This window comes from Aplidium turbinatum, chromosome 16 (assembly GCF_918807975.1).
Source record: "Aplidium turbinatum chromosome 16, kaAplTurb1.1, whole genome shotgun sequence".
Lineage (NCBI taxonomy): Eukaryota > Metazoa > Chordata > Ascidiacea > Aplousobranchia > Polyclinidae > Aplidium > Aplidium turbinatum.
This window is the reverse complement of record NC_137487.1, coordinates 21,216,620-21,235,675: the sequence shown is the minus strand read 5'-3', so window position 1 is coordinate 21,235,675 and position 19,056 is coordinate 21,216,620. Positions and strand designations below refer to the sequence as shown.

General features: G+C 42.3%; 2 protein-coding genes across 2 annotated transcripts; one reads left to right on the top strand and one right to left on the bottom strand.

Moving 5' to 3' along the window:
• Positions 1 to 3,233: 3,233 nt before the first annotated feature.
• On the top strand, positions 3,234 to 12,692 carry LOC145785563 (uncharacterized). Its single transcript, XM_082597222.1, has 11 exons — positions 3,234 to 3,375; positions 3,858 to 3,969; positions 8,010 to 8,103; positions 8,253 to 8,307; positions 8,507 to 8,693; positions 9,260 to 9,377; positions 9,794 to 9,922; positions 10,200 to 10,315; positions 10,583 to 10,754; positions 10,955 to 11,152; positions 11,648 to 12,692. Exons 1-11 carry the CDS (start codon positions 3,264 to 3,266, stop codon positions 11,699 to 11,701), a joined length of 1,347 nt encoding a protein of 448 aa, XP_082453348.1. The 5' UTR covers positions 3,234 to 3,263; the 3' UTR covers positions 11,702 to 12,692.
• A 1,067-nt stretch (positions 12,693 to 13,759) lies between these two features.
• LOC145785638 (uncharacterized) lies at positions 13,760 to 18,799 on the bottom strand. Its single transcript, XM_082597317.1, has 5 exons — positions 18,735 to 18,799; positions 16,078 to 17,614; positions 15,325 to 15,455; positions 14,422 to 14,535; positions 13,760 to 13,965 (listed from the first exon to the last, which is right to left on the bottom strand). Coding segments are annotated over exons 1-5 (1,869 nt in total). The 5' UTR covers positions 18,736 to 18,799; the 3' UTR covers positions 13,760 to 13,879.
• Between the last annotated feature and the right edge of the window lie 257 nt (positions 18,800 to 19,056).

Below are 19,056 nucleotides of genomic sequence, written 5' to 3'. Positions count from 1 at the left end.
CTCGGTGCAGGTCGTCATCTTTCCTTATTTTGCGTAGCTCAGTTACTCTGCGTTGACGTAATTATAGTGAACTGGCGAGTTCCCGCTGGTTACCGGAAATCCAGAAAGCAAGACCGAATGGATATCCTGAAGCCTTCTCTGTGACGTGGTTAGTTTGTATATTGTGGCAATCTGCTGTTGTTTTTTTATCCGTAATTTATCGTCAGGTTACTCCTGATTCTATGATTGATTGTTGAATGTCTGGCAACTTTATTTAGTGTACGTCAAAGAGATGTTGTTTTAAGTAATGTGGCAGATGAAATCAATCGACCTTGCGTCATTGTGACATGACACCTTCATGCATGCGACACCATCTACCACAACGTTTTAGAGGGCGCCTTGTAGTGGCCGACAAGAGCTACTTCAATGAAATAATTTTGCTTCAAGTTAATCACTGCCAATCTAATACACCCGCAAAACCACGCAAACTTAATCGTTTTGATTCATTCTCCGTACAGACAATTTAGTATCCAGCTGTCACCATTGCCAGTGAATATCGAAATACTTGACGGAGCGGTCGCGTTTCATCTGCTGCTGCGTTCGCGGTGTGTCGCATAAAATACTCTCTATTGTCGTTTTCAAAGGTGGGTATCCGCTAGTTTAAAAGTAGCGCGCTGCCGTTACTTTGCTCTTAAACCGACACAGAACTTTGTGACGTCAAAATGACCGTGAAAACGTACGATATCATTCGTTCACACTGTTATTTGTTCGCTCCGATAGCTCAGTTGGTTAGCGCGTGATTTCTGGAATAAAAAAGCTTCAAGATCAAGCGGCGCTGGTTCGACTTTCGGGGTGTGCGCTTGAGCAACGCAGTTTTAGGGCTGCTCCAGTTCTAACTACTAAGCTGGTTGAACTCTGAAACAAATCTGATTGGATTGTTGATACATAACCTACAGCGCAACATTTCACATGTAACGAGAAAAGCATAAACTCAGCATTGAGCAGTGGTGCACCTAATGAGCGATTTTGTCTTAGTTGCCAAAGGTAGTCAGGTCAAGCAGCAGCCAAGTATTCAGATCCCCGCCCGAGAACCAGCTGGGACATGGCTTCTCTAGACTTTCCTCATCAAGGTGTAACCGTTTGCTCACTGGTGTTGGACGCTATGGTGCAGACATGTTGCGCTGGGGCTTGGTAGAGAGTGCTGCTTGTGAGTGTGGTGAAATGCAGACGGCGGCCCACATTATCAAGGATTGCCGGCTATACAGACTTCCTCATGGTATGGAAGGCCTAGTTTCTATCGATGACGACACCAGGCAGTGGCTAACGAACGGATGCCCTGACATATAGCGACAACACGAGAGGAGAAGGAGTGCTAAAATTCCAAGCGCTAGCTCCTACAATCTTTATAGAGACGTTCAACATTCAGAGATACATGTAGGCTACAAACAGATTAAACTCCATTACAAAAGTTTTGTTTTTGAAATGGCAGAGAACTCCTTGGCTACAACAATATAGCCTAGCCTACTATGTCTGGCTGAAAGGCCAATAATCTGCTAACAAAATCCTCTCACAGCAAATGTTTCAACTAAGTACCCCATTGTAGTTTGTTTCCTTTAAAAACTCCTCCTTCTTTGTTAAAAATCGGCGCTATTGTTTTCCGTAGAGAGCCAAACTATATGATCGAAGAGCTGACGTGTTGATACAATTCACAGTTTTAGTAAAACTTCCGACATTTGTGGTGAAAAACAGAACATATTCACGACTCCAAGTTGAAAACTAGTGTCTCAAAACATTCCTCGACATTTTTTAGCCATGTGCAATTGTGCATATCGATCCCGCCCGACTCAAGATCAAGCCGCGCTAGTTCGGCTCTCAGGGTGTGCCTTTGATCATGAGTAGGCCTAACGCGTTTTAAGGACTGCTCTCCACTCAGCCGTAGCCTACCTATAGTGAATGGAATAATTTCCCCTGCAACAACTTTTAACAGCTAACAGAAAGTTTACTTTGCTAAATCTCTGTGATCGGCCCTGTGCCAGTGGTTCAAGCCTCTATAAGTATAGCCAACGAAACTGCCAGGAATAACCTATCAAGGGTTCTTATCGGTTCAAAAATGAAGATTCAAAACCAAGCTAGAGAATTAACACGGACGAAAGAGAAGCATGATCTGTTAAAATTTATTTTTTGTTAATTTTATGGTCATGTGTAGCCTAATGGTTTTAACTAGCCTGAAATCTTCGTTTTTTTTTGTAGCCTACATTGATTGGAAACTTGTGGCCAGAACTAAAACTAAAAATCTGTTCCAAAAAGTAGCAGCCTTGTAGTTTATGCAGAGAAACGCTTTCTTCACCATACATGCACCACATTCTTCACCACCATTCAGTTCAGTTTTTTTTTTTTTTTCTGACCATCATAGCAAAAATAATAATACACGTCAACATAACAAAGGTCGAGCAAAAAGGTAGAAGCGACAAAACGAGAACGTTAAAATGTGTTTTGGGACCGAAATAAGTTATTAAGTTGAAAAAACTTGGCACGGTTGCAACACCTTCAAAAAAAATTGAAGATGAAATGAAAAATAAAAATAATAAAAAGTTACAAACAAAAATAAAAAAAACAGCATAGGCTATAGCCTATTCAGGCAATAGCTTTTTAGCCCATATAGCTTTGCGGTAGCTGATATTTTCAAGATTTGTATAAAATAGACACCAGTTATAAAGATCGGCCATGGTGCGTTATCAAGAGTGCTGATGGTCGTGAGGGGAACACATCTTGATGTCTTTAGCTGATAGCAAAGAAAAGAAAGGCTGGCAAAGAAAACCCTACTAAGAATTTTTACCACGGCACAGCCATTTCAAGCGCAACGTACCAGACCTTATACGGCTTATAAAATAGTTATGCTACTTGACGATACGAAACAATGACAAAAACAAAAGCAAAAACAACATCATCATCTTGCGGAAATCCAATTATACTCAGGGAAGTTATGTTTTGCAGATATCAAGCTTGCCTCGATATAAAGTTACGTCGATAGAGCGATAATATTCTATTGGTGAATATTGCTCAAAACACATCCTTGCGAAAGCAGGCTTTTTTGTTATATTTTAATTTTGCACTGGCAACTCTTTTCCACAGTGGCAAATTCTAAAATAAAGAGGAAGGATTGAAAAATTGTGAAAGTTAAAACTGATTGTCTGATTCCACTCTCATGTCAATTGGTGTGGATTAGTTTACTTCAAAAGCTATAAATAATTTGTTATTATTTTAGTGGTAGCTAAGCTTCAAATATGGCTTCTAAGGGAAAAACTAGAACGTCTGCTGCCGTGGAAAATGCTACTTTGTCTGTCAATGAGAAGATTTTGAGGGAATGCCATGAATTGTACACCGAGACAGACGTTGGTAAGATTTTCAGAAACGTTTGGTGAAATGAAACATATGTTATGTTTACATTACATTAGGATATGTTATAACTTTTTCATGTAATGCAGTGGTTCCCAACCTTTTTTGATATATTTGAAACTTTTCATTCCCCCTATTAGGCTACATAAAATAAGCTGAAGGATCATTGAGCATCATGTTTAGAATGACTCAGAATATTGTAGGTTGAGCTATTATCTTAATTTATTTTTTTAGTTGTGTTGTTGTATTTTTGGATAAGTTATTGAATTGATGTTATATTAGGGGTGTAGGCTACAATGAAAGTGTTATAGATATAAAAACTTTTGCATTTTCCACTTTAAAATAAAAAAGTTGTTTCTTGCATTGTGTTTCTAAGATATTTTGCAATATATATGCTTTAAACAATATTTTATGTCTTTCCAGGCATCTTGATTTTGCATGTCTTGTGAAAAGTTATAAACTGTTTCAAGTTTTGTCTACAGGTTTGATTGACATTGCTGAAGATATTGGAATCCATTTGCTTGCGCCGAGGAAGAAGATAACTGTCATGCTGATTGGAAACCACTCAGCTGGAAAAAGCACCTTCATTAACTGGTCTGTGTGAAACTCTGAATTAATATTTGCATATTTTATGAGTGTTGCATTTAAAAAAATATATAATGTATATTTGATGGGAGTTGCTCGCGGATGCCTGAGTGGATGAACGCCCACCGTTACGAGTATGGCAATGTAAACCTCTCCCTCATCGATGACGGTGAAGGTCCCATTACGGCCCGGGAGGTGGAGGCGGTCCTCCAGTCGCTTGATGTCGGTTCCGCCCCTGGTTCTGACGGATTGTCCTACGGTTTCTGGAAGACCCTGGACCCAAGAGGGGGACTCTTGGCCAGCCTTTTCGAGACCTGCCGGATCAACCGTCGTGTACCGGACCAGTGGAGAACCAGCAGGATCACACTCATATGCAAAGACCCTGAGGGTGATCTGCACGACGTCAGCAACTGGCGGCCCATCTCCATCTGCCAAAACATATATAAGATTTACGCCGCCGTATTGGCCCGACGCCTGCAGCGGTGGAGGGGAATGTTATCAGCCGAGAGCAAAAGGGATTCATGCCCACGGAGGGCGTCTACGAGCATGTGTTCATGCTCGACACCATCCTCTCGGATGCACAGTCACGCAAAAGGCCTGTGTCGGTTGCGTTTCTGGACATTCGAAACGCCTTTGGCAGTGTCCGGCACGAATGCATAGCCGAGGTCCTGCGTCATTTCGACGCCCCCACAGACCTTATTGAGTGCATCTCCGACATATACGTCGCTAACACCTGCACCGTCCGCTGTGGCAATGGTGAAACCGACCGTATCCCTGTGGGGCGGGGAGTCCGTCAGGGCTGCCCGTTGTCTGGGCTGCTATTCAATTTGGTCATCGAGGTGCTCCTCAGGGGCGTCCGTGACAAAACGGATTGCGGCTACAACCTTCCTGCTAAAGAAGACATCAAAGTACGTTGTATGGCATATGCGTACGACATCTGTCTCGTTTCTTCCGATCGCGAGCAGATGATCTCCCTCTTATCTACTACTGATCCCTTCTCTTCCTGGTCCGGGCTACGGTTCAACCCACGCAAGTGTGGCACCTTATCCTATAGGAAAGCGTCGGCGTCCCGTCTGCGGGTCGACCCGGAACCTTTCTCCCTAGCCGGGAAGGAAATCCGAGTCATCCCCAAAGGCGAAACGTACAAATATCTTGGCGCTCGAACCGGTTACGCCTCGGATGCGTCCCTTACCCAACCTTTCATCTCCACCCTGGAGAAACACATTTCCTCTTTAATGAAATCTTTCCTTACTCCAAGCCAGGAACTTCTGGCACTTAATTCTATCATTCTTCCATCCGCGTCATACCATCTGCGAGTGCGGCGCTTCAGACAGTATGAGCTTCTGAAGCTCGATCGACTGGTATTGCAGTGTTTGAAGGTGGCGTGGCGTCTTCCCAGGTGGGCGTGCAGCGCTTTCTTTTACTGTAAGCCTGCATTGGGGGGCTTTGGTGTGTTGAATCTGTGTCGCGAAAGCGACACGCTTTCGATAGCCCAGGCCTTCAAGATGCTGACGTCTCCTGACGACCGTGTCTCTGCCATCGCCTTCGGGCAGCTTAGGCGTTGTGCCAGTCTAAGGTTCGGCACTCCAGATTATACCCTGTGCCAACTAGCCAGTTACTTGAATAAGGACCCCCCTCCTGAAGGTGCCCGTTCTCGACCGTGCCCAACAGGCGAAAGCTTGTGGGGCCGCGTCCCGGCGGCTACCCGTCGTCTAAATGTACGTTGGTCCGCACGCCCGGATGGCGGTCTCGAGTTGACCGCGGGGAGCTCCAAAATCACCCCTCCCCTAAGAAAAAAAGTGGTTCCGACCCTCCACCAACACAATGACTTGTGGTGGAGGAGACAGTGGGAATCCAAACCTGACCAAGGCAAGACGGTCAGTGCCCACTGTCTGTCCGGATTTTCGAACTCTTGGACTCGGCGACCGGAGCTCCTGGATCACGCGAACCGTGCATTTGCTTATAAAGCCCGCCTAAACCTACTTCCCTTGAAATCAAAACCAAGCCATGGCCACCCATATAAACCTGCCATATGTCGCGTGTGTGGGAAAGCGGAAGAGACTCTCCCTCATATATTGAACCACTGCCCTACCGTGATGCCTGTTGTCACGGAACGACACAATTCAGTATTGTGGGAGATCGTGAAGCATGTACCTGCCGAATGGCAACCCTTGCTTACCATAGATAGTACGGTTCCACAACACGTGGAAGCGGGCGGTGCTGATCTGCGCCCTGACATTGTCCTGCAACGCCCTGACGGTGTCACGGTTGTATGTGACGTCACTTGCCCGTTCGATTACGGCGCGGATTCCCTTCGAAAAGCCGCCGACAGGAAACACGACAAGTACGGCGAGTTATGTGTAAACATATTGGAAGACAGGAAGCGCCCTTGCAGGGACGTCCTGTCACTTCCGTTCGTCGTAGGCTCCCTCGGGAGCTATGCTCCGTTGAGCTCTCGGGCTTTGGCGGCCTTGGGTGTTCCTGCTCGTGGGGTAGCAGAGGTGGCTAGAAAAGTGGCCTCCCTCTCAATCGAAGGTTCCCTCCGTGTCTGGAAAGCTTGGAACGCCGGGCTCACTCGTGGAGGGGCTACGTCATAGAAAAGACGATTCCAGCGATCAGAAGCTCAATTCCCCAACAGCAGAAGCTCTGCAGTAAGCATCCGAGCGCGCAAGACAGCAAACCTCAAAACCCGCCAGTAATTGTGTGACGTCATAGTATGTTAAATCCATTGTTTCATTATCAATTTACCTGTAAACAATTGTCGTTTCACCAGCATGCTGCAGCTCAATGAAGAATACAATCATCATTAATAAAATAAAATAGCAATATATGAATTAAGTATATATTGCATATCGTGAATGGACTCATATCATCTATCAATGACGTAATATCATTAACAACACTGGATCTGTATTTTCATATTTCAATATTTTAGATTATCACACACAACCTTCTCCCGATATGCTGCTCTTTCCCGCTCGGATCAACCTTGCGTTGCTTTTAACTCATCGATAAACATGATTTCCCGATCAACTCGATGCAACCTCCAAAGTTTTATCCCACTATTCTATATTTTTCCTGGTAACGTAGCCTAGTCATATCTACGCTTCGATCGCTAGTCTCCCGACCCATCTGGGCGAACCTGCCTCAACGTCTGGCCAGTGCACATCCGTGCTCGTTGGTTCAACGTCAACACTTTTTCGGTAGGTAAAGCATACAATTATTACAATATATTCCCACTTACCATCTTTTTTTTTACACCAATTAATTGAGCCTTTGCTCCAAATTTTATATAATTTTCGTCTCCCACGAGTATTCAAATCGTCCTTGTAGCTAAGCATCTCTTCCTCGTGGGAGACCCCAAAGTTTATCCGGTCTGCCTACGGGCAGACCGGGTATAGGAGTTAAACGTACCTGTGTTACGGTCACGTGATGGAGACGTGGGCGCTGCCTGGCTTTATAAAACTTCTGTCGCCCGGCCCGTCGTGAGCTGACCTTTTTGCGTTTGCAGAAAGCAAAGCCCGTCTCCCTGGCCCGTTCCGCCATTCTAACTTTTGCGGACGAGTCGCACAAAATTCTCGATCCACACTTTCCTTCCACAGGTACCTAGACTCCCCAGCCTGGCCCCCGCGACCTAAGCTGGTGGACTTCCCTTCCGGGTGCATCGCCACCCCATAATCACGCCGCTCCCCGCCTCCACGGGGCGTGGCAGGCCGGTTCTTTAAAGTCTCTGACCTGGCTATGTTTATTGTGTTCTTCTCGCCGTGTCAATTATTTTGTACTCGTGCGTCGTTGATCGAAATAAAACAGTTCATCATCTTGAATTTGTCTTAGTATGTACACAACCTCTGATGTTACTGGATAATGTAGATTGACACTTTCTGTCAAGTTTAGAAAATAAATATACAGTCTCTTGCTCTGTGGTAACGTTTGTTCAAGAGAAATCAAACAAAAAATCTAGACTTGGGGTATAGTCTGCAAGTGTTGTGCTTGTGACATCGCATTTGACATAACTGCTAACCAGGATTGATCGATTCTTGAATCACCAGGTATGTTGAAGAGCATGTGCAACGGACAGGTGTTGCCATAGAGACGCAAGGATTTACCATTGTCACCAGCGGGAAGAAGAGAGAATCACTTACGGTATTGTGCCTGTTTGTAGCATTATATGTAAATGTGTAATAACTTGTCAGTTCCAAGATTCATGGTCTTTCAGCCACTTAGATCCATAGAGCACATTATCAGTGCATGCAACAGCCTAACTTGAAATGTAAACCAGTGTTTCAACACAGGGCAACGCTACACTTCATCTGTACCCTCATCTTCAGCCCCTGCAGAACATGGAGGGTGAGTTTGACAAACAATCGCTCAGTTGGAGTTATGCTGATTAGTGTTATGTGTTATTGCTGCGCTATGATGCATGCGTCTGTTGTTGTTATATTCCATAAAATACCTTATTAAATCACCATGGTGAGCATTGTCAGTGAGAAGTTGGCGTAAGAAGAAAACTGCATAAAAGAAAACTTTTCTCCCATTTTTGTTTTAGGGGTCATGGACTACATGGCCACTGAAGTAACAACATCAAAGCAGAAGAAGTTTTCCTTGGTCACATTCATTGATACTCCGGGTCTAGTGGATGGTGACATGAAGTATCCATTCAATGTGAACAAAAGCATCTTGTGGATTGGCGAAAATATTGCTGATCTTATTTTTGTATTCTTTGATCCGATTGGGTGTGTAATTCAGCATGTACATAATTTTTGGTTGTGGTTAATGTTTCCAATTTGGGGTGAAATTTGAAAACCCTGGTTTTGGGTATTTGAGAAGCAAAAACCTGACTTCTTTAGGTTGTTTGTGTTAAATTTACTTTATCACTAATAGATTGTAACTTAAGGGAACATTTGTTTCTGTCAACAGAGACGTAAATTGTTGATTTATTAGCTGGTATCGCAACAAATCTGGCAGCTCTGGCACACACCAATAAAGCGCTGCAAGCACTGCGTGGATAAGATGGCGGTATTTGGCCAAACTTTTAGTTTTTTATGTGTTTCTGGGGAGATTTTGTAGTTTTTTGACTGAGCAACTAGCCAAAAACTAGTCAAATCGCTTGCTTATAACACTTATATAGTTGTCTAATTGTCTTAGTAAAAATTTGAAGAGGGAGATCCCCTTGTGTACGCCATGGTATTCCTGAAGCTGCAGCGGTCACGAAGACCAACTTAAGATATTTATCTTAGCCCTGGATTTTTCTTAGATCATTAATATTAAAAAATTAAACAATCGAACTTGTGTAACGCAGGCAAGCTCTCTGCAAGCGAACCCTTAACATTGTGGAGCACCTAAGCGAGCATCATTCTGAGAAGATGAAGTTTTACTTGAGCAAAGCAGACGAAGCCGGTCACGAGAGCGACAGACAGGTGATTGCTGGGAGGGGGTGTCTTGGGGGGAGTGGGGGCAGGCATCTTCGACGTTGCTGGATTTGGAAGCTTCCCTGCTTATGATTAGAGTCTGATTCTCCACTTTTGTGTTTTCTGTTGAATTTTCTGGTATCCGCCTTGACTTGACCGACCAGCCAATGGTAACCTCACTTGCAATTCAAATAGTCTGCGACCAGTTATTCCTTTACCAGATGACGAAAGAGCTGACGTTTGGATGCATTATTTAGCAACAAATCTAATTCACTGTCTCTTGATGTTGTCAGGTTAGTCCACAAGGCAGCAGAACTAATCACTCACTTTAACCTAGTATTGTCCCATCACATCACTACATTGTTCCCCTATTGTCTACTCACACTCATCGAAGCAAACCTCACAATACTTGATTGTCCTTCCAGCGCGTCATGATGCAGATCGTTCAAGAACTGTGCAAGCGACCGAACCTGAACCGCACCGGTTTCGATATGCCAACCATATATGTACCGACTCTTGGCAAGCAGAGCAGATGCGTCAACCAGATAGAATCGGTAGGTGATGGTGATTGGTGATGCTATTCCATTACAGGGTCTGCTACTATGCTGTGAGTCCGATTCGGTGAGTCCCTAACCTCTAACCCCTAATTCTAAAACGTCAATGATAATTAGGCTACGGTACCCAATAATTTAAAAAAAAATTGAAAAAATCCCCCGTTAAGGGATCGGACTCACCGAAACGGGCCATTCCGTCCATTACAAGTAGCTTCCTATTTTTCGTCTTGTTCCTTAGGAATGTTGGAATTCACCAAATCTTTCCATTCCCTTCCAGGTTTGTAAGGAAGTCGAGAAGACAATCAACGCGACGATCCAGAAGACCTTGAATACTTTGGAAAGAGATTGTGATGAGATTGCCACCAAGATAGACGGATTGATACAAAACGATAAGTTAGTTTCATCCGACCACGTCATCTGGTTGTTGGAAGATGCTTCAACAATTAATTTTTTCTTCATTATTTTTCTTGTTCAAAAGTCTGATTTGTTAAATTTTCATAGAGAGCATTTCTTTCAAGCATTCAATGTTCACAAAGGAACATATTCGTAAATTTTAGACACCACAGACAGCATTGAAACAATATCCGGGATTCCATTTAAGTACAGTATTTATTAGAAACGACCAAACGCTGTTTGTAGTGCATCAATATTTTATTCCAGTTATGCTTGCTCCCATAACCTGCGGGCCAAGGGAAAGGGATTCCTCTTCTTCATCACTGGATGCTTTCTTCCCGTTATTCTTCTCGCCAACTTCCTTGCCATCGGGATGTCTGATGACACCTTGAAGTCCACGCTCGGGGAAGAGGGAGCTAGAGCGCTGAAGGCTTATACGGTGAGCGCTTATGTGGCGTCACACTGGGTAATATTGTCAGCGCACGAGCGAAATTAGTGACAGTATTTTGTTGTGTATACAATGAGACGGTGCTGACGTGCCCTTGGATGGCCACCTGCCAGAGAGCCTCGTTGCCACTTTTAATCAGCAAACGTCACAATGCTGTTTGGCTGGGTCTATAAGCGTTTGACCTGTTGCAGTCGCCGATATCCCGGATGTGGTCAGCTGTTCCTCCTGCTTACTACTGGCACTTGAGTGGAGCCTTCCTCCTCCTGACCCTGCTCCTCCTTATCGCTGCACGAGTGGTATCCCGCTCTCTTCCAACCATGTCCAGGAAGAGGAAAAAGAATCTTCTTCATAGCAGAGATTTTGTTTTATCGGAGGTTAAGAAGAGAAAGGTGAAGTTCATTTTAGTTATTAAATAAAAACAGGCGTGTTTGATAACTGTAAATTTATTTGAATTTATTTATAACGCTTTCGCCGCCATGGAAGTGGCCTCGTTCGTATTCCAGAAAGCATAAATAAAAACCCTTGAAATCAACATTCAAAAAGAAAATAATGTTAGCAGAGAAAATCATATCCAAAAAACAAAATTAGAATCGCAGTAGCCTAACTAGTATTAAATGTAAACAACATGTTGCTGGTTTAAAATCAATTCAAAACTGACCTATAACTCTCAATGATCAAACTTGTTGCTCTTATTGACGATTATTACACCACCAGCCACAGCATACAATATTCTAGCATTGCAGCCACCTGGTGCTGTTGTAACCGCGTGTTGTGCATTGATTGGTGGAGTTGCTCGGGTGGGAGGGCTGCGGTTGTGACGTCACTGAAGCTATGGTGACGATGTCACGAGGGCCACCATCCATGATGATTTCTTTATGTTTCAGGAGATTCTTTACAAAGATTACCTGAAGCAATCTGTAGCTACCTACGAGATGTAGGCTCACGACTATGAAGCTCTCGTATTTATTGTTTCGATCGCTGCGTCGACTTCTGTTCTTTGGCCAGTATTGCAATATCGTCTGACACCGCCCCTGGAATGACACTTCTCATATTTCGCATCACTATGAATCATATGATTAAATCGTTCAAGCAATCTTTTACCTGTTGAATGCTCGCTAGCGTACAAGATGTCATTGCATCTCACCTCACCATCAGGCGACCCAACATTATCCAGACAACTAAACCCGCTATTTTTCATTGATTCAACGTTTGCAGGCGTTGAATTAATGTTAAAATGAGGGGTTTTGCTGTCTAGGTAGTTCCACTGTGTTCATCGGCCTTGGTTAGATGTGGCCCCGCCCCGTTCACCCAATTGTGTTCGCTTCTTCAACGCCGCTTCACTTTGAATCAAACGTTGTTTAACGCAATTCCAACTTCTTTCGTTTTATGCTGTTTGGATGAGATTACAAAACTTCTGAAATGTTCAAACACTGCAAACCAAGTGAGTGTTGCCCTGTTCATTTTGTGACGTAACAAAGCGTGATTCGATGCTGCGAGTTAAAGAAGCCGAGGTGGTCTCCGGTCATCCTCCCTGGGAGCACCAGGCCACTGATCCGACATCGCATCGCTTGGAGTTGATGCGAAACGTGCTTTGTTGCGTCATGTTTTCACCGATCCCATCTCGCGTTTAATTTTGTAAGTTTCTTGACCGGTGAGACCAACTCGACATCTTGTGTTTGTACTCATCCGCCTTAACCGAACGCGCAACTATCAACTCACTTTTATATATGTAAATAGTACCGTTAGTGAAGTTCTACTTGTTTGTCGATTTCACGGCCGTTGTGTTTAGAAATTTATGATCGCGTTAACATCTCACGTATTGCTGTTGATGTTTTGTTTAGGCGGTGTTAGAGAATTTTCCATTTGATGACGTATGAAGTGACAACGTAGGATTAATCAGATTTTGTTGCCGCAATAAATAAATAAAAGTTCTCCCGAGTGTGAATGAACAAGATATTGCTCAGACTATGACAAAAGTTTCCAATTAACGTCGCACTAGCAAATTAAGTGGGTGATAGATCGATACCCAATCTACTGAACATCTTATATGCAGTAGTTTGTGCTTTGCATTCAGGGTAAAGAACTCAAAAGCACGTGGAAACACTTAAAATCGAAGTCGTTTTTCCTGTTAGTTTGCACTGGTCTGATACTTTGTATCCAGGTTCAAACGAGGTTAACGACTTCGATTTTAAGTGTTTCCACGTGCTTTTGAGTGGTGTTGATAAAAAGTATGTGGATGAGAGGTTGTTCTGGACCCCCCTTTCAACAATTTCTTGCTTTATTTATATTGTGGTCAGATTGAAAACCACAAAATAGGTGCAAGATGTCGCTTATTTCTATAACCACATTACGTTCCTTTCCACGATAAGCTTGGTGTAGTTGCTCTCTTGTGCCACAGTGAACTGCGTCTCGAGCTTTGGATTTGTACGTAATGCAAATATACTGTAGGCTGCCATATATTCCTATTTTTAAAAGCTTCGGCAGAGAAACTTGTTGAAATTATTTGACAGAAATCTTATACGTACAATAGGCTACATCAAATATAGTTATTACTTTCTAAAACCTCTACAGACTGTTTCACCCTAAAAGGGGGATCATCAGAAGGTTCTGAAAAATATGCAAAAGCAACAAATCGATAATAATAGGCTACCTGAAAAGATATTAAATACTATAACCTTATTTTGAACTGCAAAATAACTCAGAATTACAAAGGGCCACCTCCATTAGATACCATAAAAGCCTCAATTAAGACGTCCAAATGGTAACCAAGAAGATTGATATGTATTTATAGCTGGTCCTGTATGCATAGCCGAAAACGTTCGCTATTTTGTTTTTATAATGTTAAATGTTGTGTTGTTGCTTAGCTATGTTTGTCTATGGTTTAAAAAAAGTGGCCTCTTTACCCAAGTTGCAGACATTTTGTCGGTCACCCATCGAATAGTAGGCCTACTTCAGGTTTATGACAAAACATTGAGACGTGGATATGCAGTGTGCGATCGATGATATTCTTGATGGTTGACAGTTTGTTGTAATTATTACAAATTATACGACGCAAGATGGCAGGAAAGTGCATTTTGAAATTGAAGTTTTCACCAACGTTGAGTGTAGCGCCACCTTCAGGATGGAAGGTATTCCGCATTCCATTCGTTGAAAACTTGATGAATGTTTCGAAGAACTCCATAAATTTCCACATAAGTTGCAACTGCAAACAATATTGATATAATTGTTGAAATGAAGCTCCCTGTTTCAACAGAGCTGCCAAACTTTCCTCCACTAAGCCTAGGGAGAGAGGGGGATCGTTATCTGTTTCCCGAATTTGTGGCCAAGTTATCTGCTGCAGGTTGAACTAATTAGATGTTTCTTAATATCTTTTAATCAAAAACTCTTGTATTTCTTGGCCATCAAAATTGACAGTAAGTGAAACGTTGGTACTTTTCCAAATCAATTCATTTGAAGACATCCTTGAAAAGCTCTTTCCATCTCCAGGTGGGAAGACATTGAGCAAAAGGGCAACAGTTCGTCATTTGTTGAAGTAAAGTATTTGAAAATTGTCAAGGATCATAATTATTATCAATCTAGACAATTTTGTTACGCTTACATCAATTCAACGTTTGTCGACAACCAAATTACGTAGAAACAAGGCATGCAATCAACTTACTTAAATAATTGACCAGTACAGTTGCGCATAACATCAGGATCATGTTGACAATGAGAAGGCCGATAACCAACTTCTTGTGACGCCATTCGTTCTCGATTTCATCTTCCAAGCGCTCTAGTGACGTATGGAATTGTATTCCAGACTATTATTGTCAGTTATGAAAGTCAACTTATCAAAGTAATGTTTAAGGTGATAAACCTAAGTTGACTGTTGTTGTCTACTGAAGAAATTTATCAGATATTCTGCTTTCTGGGTTGATGTTTGAATGCAAGCAGGTTTGATTAATTGAATCTTGATTGCTTTGCTCAAGCGCACACTCCGAGAGTCTTAACTTACGGAAACATCAAAATAGAGTAAAACTTGACCTTAGAATCGTTCAGACTTTTAACTTTTGGTGTTTTTCAACTTTTTCTGAGTCACCAAACACTTTATGCGTTAAAATAATCTTGCGGAACACCAAACGAAATTTTATAATCATGCAGCAAAATAAACAACACAACAACAATTCATTCACTTTTAATTTTTGTCAGTACGATATCTGAGCCTGTTTGGATGTTCATAAAGTTGATATTCGGCAGAAATCGCAGAAGACAAACGCGAAGCTCTTGTGATTTTGATTTTCGACCGGTGTTCCATAGAACACTTGTCAAACTAATAAATTTCTTGCGGAATGCCTGACGATCTTTCAAGGAACACCGGTTGAAAGTCATTGCTTTAGACTACACCAGTGTATGACGTGTTGGTAGTGTGAGAGTCATTATAACTGAACATTGAGAACTGTATTATCCTACTTGCTTTGTTAGAACTATTTACAGTTTTTGAAATAGGCTACAAATTGTGAATCATCACAGCTCATGATTCTTGTAGACTTAGAGCGATTAAACTAATTTCATGTTCATTTACCTTGGCAAGATTTCATGTATTTTTTTGGAGTCTTTTCAGCTTTCTTTTGAATTTCTTTCTTATATTTGCAAATGCCACCCTCAGGCATAAGGGTCGACACACATTGCACTGACGTACTGGTAAAGAAGGTCCTGCAATGTTAACGACTAATCATTTGTTCAGCCAACAATAGGCTATTGTAACCACTGTAGCTGAGATTGTTCACTTCAATTCTTTGTGGATTCATTGTAGAAAAAAATAGTCATGTGCGAAATCCAATATTGGGCTGTGGGTGTGCCTCCATCGGCTTTGTAGCTTACCAAGACAGCAAGTCAGTCGTTTTTTACATTAGTTCAACGTTTGCAGACGTTCAATCAATGCCAAGAACGACTGATTTGCAGTCTGGGTAGGCTATGCTCAGGGATATCTAAAGAAGGGGATACGAAGGCTTTTAATACGTCTGACCGAAGAAGGGCTTCTGTTTATCATAAAATGACAATTGACACCGATAGTAGTATAATAAATCTTGTTATGATAACCTGACTTGCGCTATTAGCATCAGGCCTGGATACTCACTGCATGTTCATGGTTACTTGTTAATTCAACTACCCGTTTATTTGCTTTACATCTAGCTATGATAAATTGTTCTATTGCTACAGTTTTGTGACGAAACAAAATAATACAACATACAATTTAAAGGCGTTCAGAGCAGCTTAGCGACAGTGCTTCATGTCTTCACAAATAATTGAGGCAGGTGAGCCTAAGCCAACTTACGTTTTGTCCAATAACTTGTCTCTGTCACGGAGATGCATTGGAGTCGTATCTACTTTAGCTTCTGGAGTCTCCACCTGCTCTTTTGTTGTTACGTTAAGGTCGCAAGGAAAATCCAAATCTCGAGCCATAAAACTGGCGATGGTAGTCCCGGATACTGTCTGGTTGGACCCAGGTTGACTGGAGGCACCTGAAGAAGCGCCGAGACTCATTCCACTACGTGCAACGTCTTCGTTTGGACTGCTCCTCCCGGATAATGGTGTTGCAGGTTGGGATTCCTCCGGTTTTCGAAGAACTCCCTTTATCGGAGCTATGTCCTGTAGGAAGCCTCCTTTCTCAGATGCTTCTCCGCTTTTCCCGAACCCATATTCGCGAGTTTTCTTGCGGAAGAATTTAACGACGGGATTTTGAAAGCCACTTTCGTCTTCTTGTACTTCTTCATTAGGTGAATTTATTTCGTTAAGATCTCGTTTGTACGCGACGTCTTTGTCTGACTTTTCCCATTTGATATCGGCTCCTAATTTGCTGAAACTCGTACAACAATCCTCATCGCGACATGGTCGTGTAACTTTCGATTTGCACGGCTGCTCAGTCGTTGGGAGATTGTCTTCTCTGTTTGCTATGAATTCCATCGATTCGCGTTTTAAAAAGTTAAATTCCGATCCAGTTTTCTGGAGAAGTGGCAGCGCGGTGATGGGGTCCATAGGGTAAGTACCAGACCAAACGTAATCGTCGCCAGGCAAGGAAGGTGCAGCTGTCTTTCCTCCTTGACAAGCGGCGTTGGATTCATTTCTTGCGCAGCATTTCGCTTCACGACAGGGAGAAGATTTCTTTGGTTTTACAGCTTTTTGGTCTTTAAAAAGTCTTTGAAGAAAATTCGACTCTTCGACATGGGACGTAAAGAATTCTCTCGAGGACTTTTGAAACAGAGTATGACCGCCACTGGTATTGTTATCACCAGGATACTCCTCGTCGCTTTCTCTGCTGCGATAGGAACCACTTGTGACGCTGTCAGTGTCAGACGATAATCCGCGTCGCTGTCGATTAAAACCTGGAAATTGGTTTTTCCAAGCCGACAGGAAGGTTTTAGCCATTCCAGAGGATTCTTCCTCCTTTGGTCCAACTAGATTACTTTTATCGACATACTGCAGTGGTTCATCATGGAATCCTGGGGAATTCTCCAATTCTTGCATTTGTATAGGTTTGTCAAAATGAACAGTTCTTGGCCTACTCCCAGGTGCTTTGCGTGGATTCTGATTTGAGAAAGTCACCGGGGTTCCACTGACTTGGGGAATTTCGTAACTTTCATTAGATGTGAGATTCTCACCAGCAGATGCATTTTGAATGCAACTCTCAGCTGATGATCTTCCATCTGCGATGTCATTATGCAAACATGAAGTGTCACTGACATTCGTGGGCATGCTCGGAAGGTTTTTCATTCCCATTTCCAAATTCACTTTATCTTGCAACTTTTGCACAATACATTTTATATCTTCATTTTTATCCAAACCATCTTTCCTGTCAAGCCAGTGTTTGAGCACTGGAAAAGACACATTTTTGAGTTGACTGAACATTCTGTTCAATTTAAAGAATCTTTAATTTTTATCTTTACCTGTAGCTTACTCCTTTTTAAAATCCTAAGCCATAGATTTTTTCTGTTTATTCAGGAATTCTTCACTGAAGTAGCTTGCATGAAGCTCTGTTGCGTAATAATACAAAATGATGTCACACATTAGTAGGCTATAAAACAAAATTTGAATAAATGTTAGTTTTAATTTTAAATTCCTACATACAATTTCGTCTCAAAACTTTTCACTTAAAATCTTCTATTGAATTTATAAGGAATTTACAAGATGCCTCCACAGTATGGAAGCCTAAATAACAATCAAAAAATAAAGAATAGGCGTTGCAAGACCGCTGAAAACATAAAAATGCAATTTTTGGAGGTTTAAAGCAAAATTTTAAACGTTTGTATGGGTAAAGTTCTTTTTTTGACAAAGCACTGCAATAAGAAAAGAATAGTAAAAATAGAATTTGTAAAACGGACGTGGGAAATGTCTTTAAGTACAATAAGTGTCTGGCAAGGTAGACACTTTAACAAGAAAAAATTCAGCCATTGCCACTGAAACCTCGAACCAATCAGAAGCTACGTTTTCCGTGACGTGAAACTGGGCCAAAAGAAGATGATGCAAAAGAAGATGATACAAAAGAAGATGATACAAATCAAGTGATGGGTTCTCTGTCAGCTGGTTGGCTTAGGGGCAGGCCCGGATTTAGGGGGGGGCAGAGGGGGCAGTTGCCCCGGGCCCCCCGACTTTTGAAGGGCCCCCCTATGTGGAAAAAATGTGATTTTGTGTTATTTTATTCCTTTTGACCTTTAAAGTTTTCTGCAAAATGCTGTGCAGTACTGGACTGATGCTACTGTAGACGTAGAGATGGTTTTTACGCGCCGTAGGCGCAAAAAAGTTTTTTGCACGGGGGCCCCCCGATCTAAAAGTGCCCCGGGCCCCCCATCAGCTAAATCCGGCCCTGCTTAGGGGTTAGGGATAGAAAGTAGTCATTTCCAGGACATGGGTGTTACGGACAATCGTTTTCCAAATCAAACGTCGCATAAAACCGTTAAGGTCTACTTAACTTACGTTAAGGTCTACTTAACTTACTTAAACTTAATATTCCACGGCGTCTTACGTCATGGAATATTACTAAAAAATTAGCAGAGATTGCACAATCCTTCGTAACAACTGTAAAACATTGCACAATCCTTTTCAACACCTGTGGGAATTGCTTCACAATGTTTATCACTGTTACGTCACAGAAGCTGGTTACGTGCATTTGAAATATTGTGATCAATTCAATCTCTCATTTTAGAATTACAGTTGAAAAGTTGGTCGAATATCAAAACTGTTTTGCTTGTGCTTACCAACTAGACGCAATTTCCGTCTTTTATCCTCAGTAATCTGTATTGTGGTGAAAAGTTTTAAT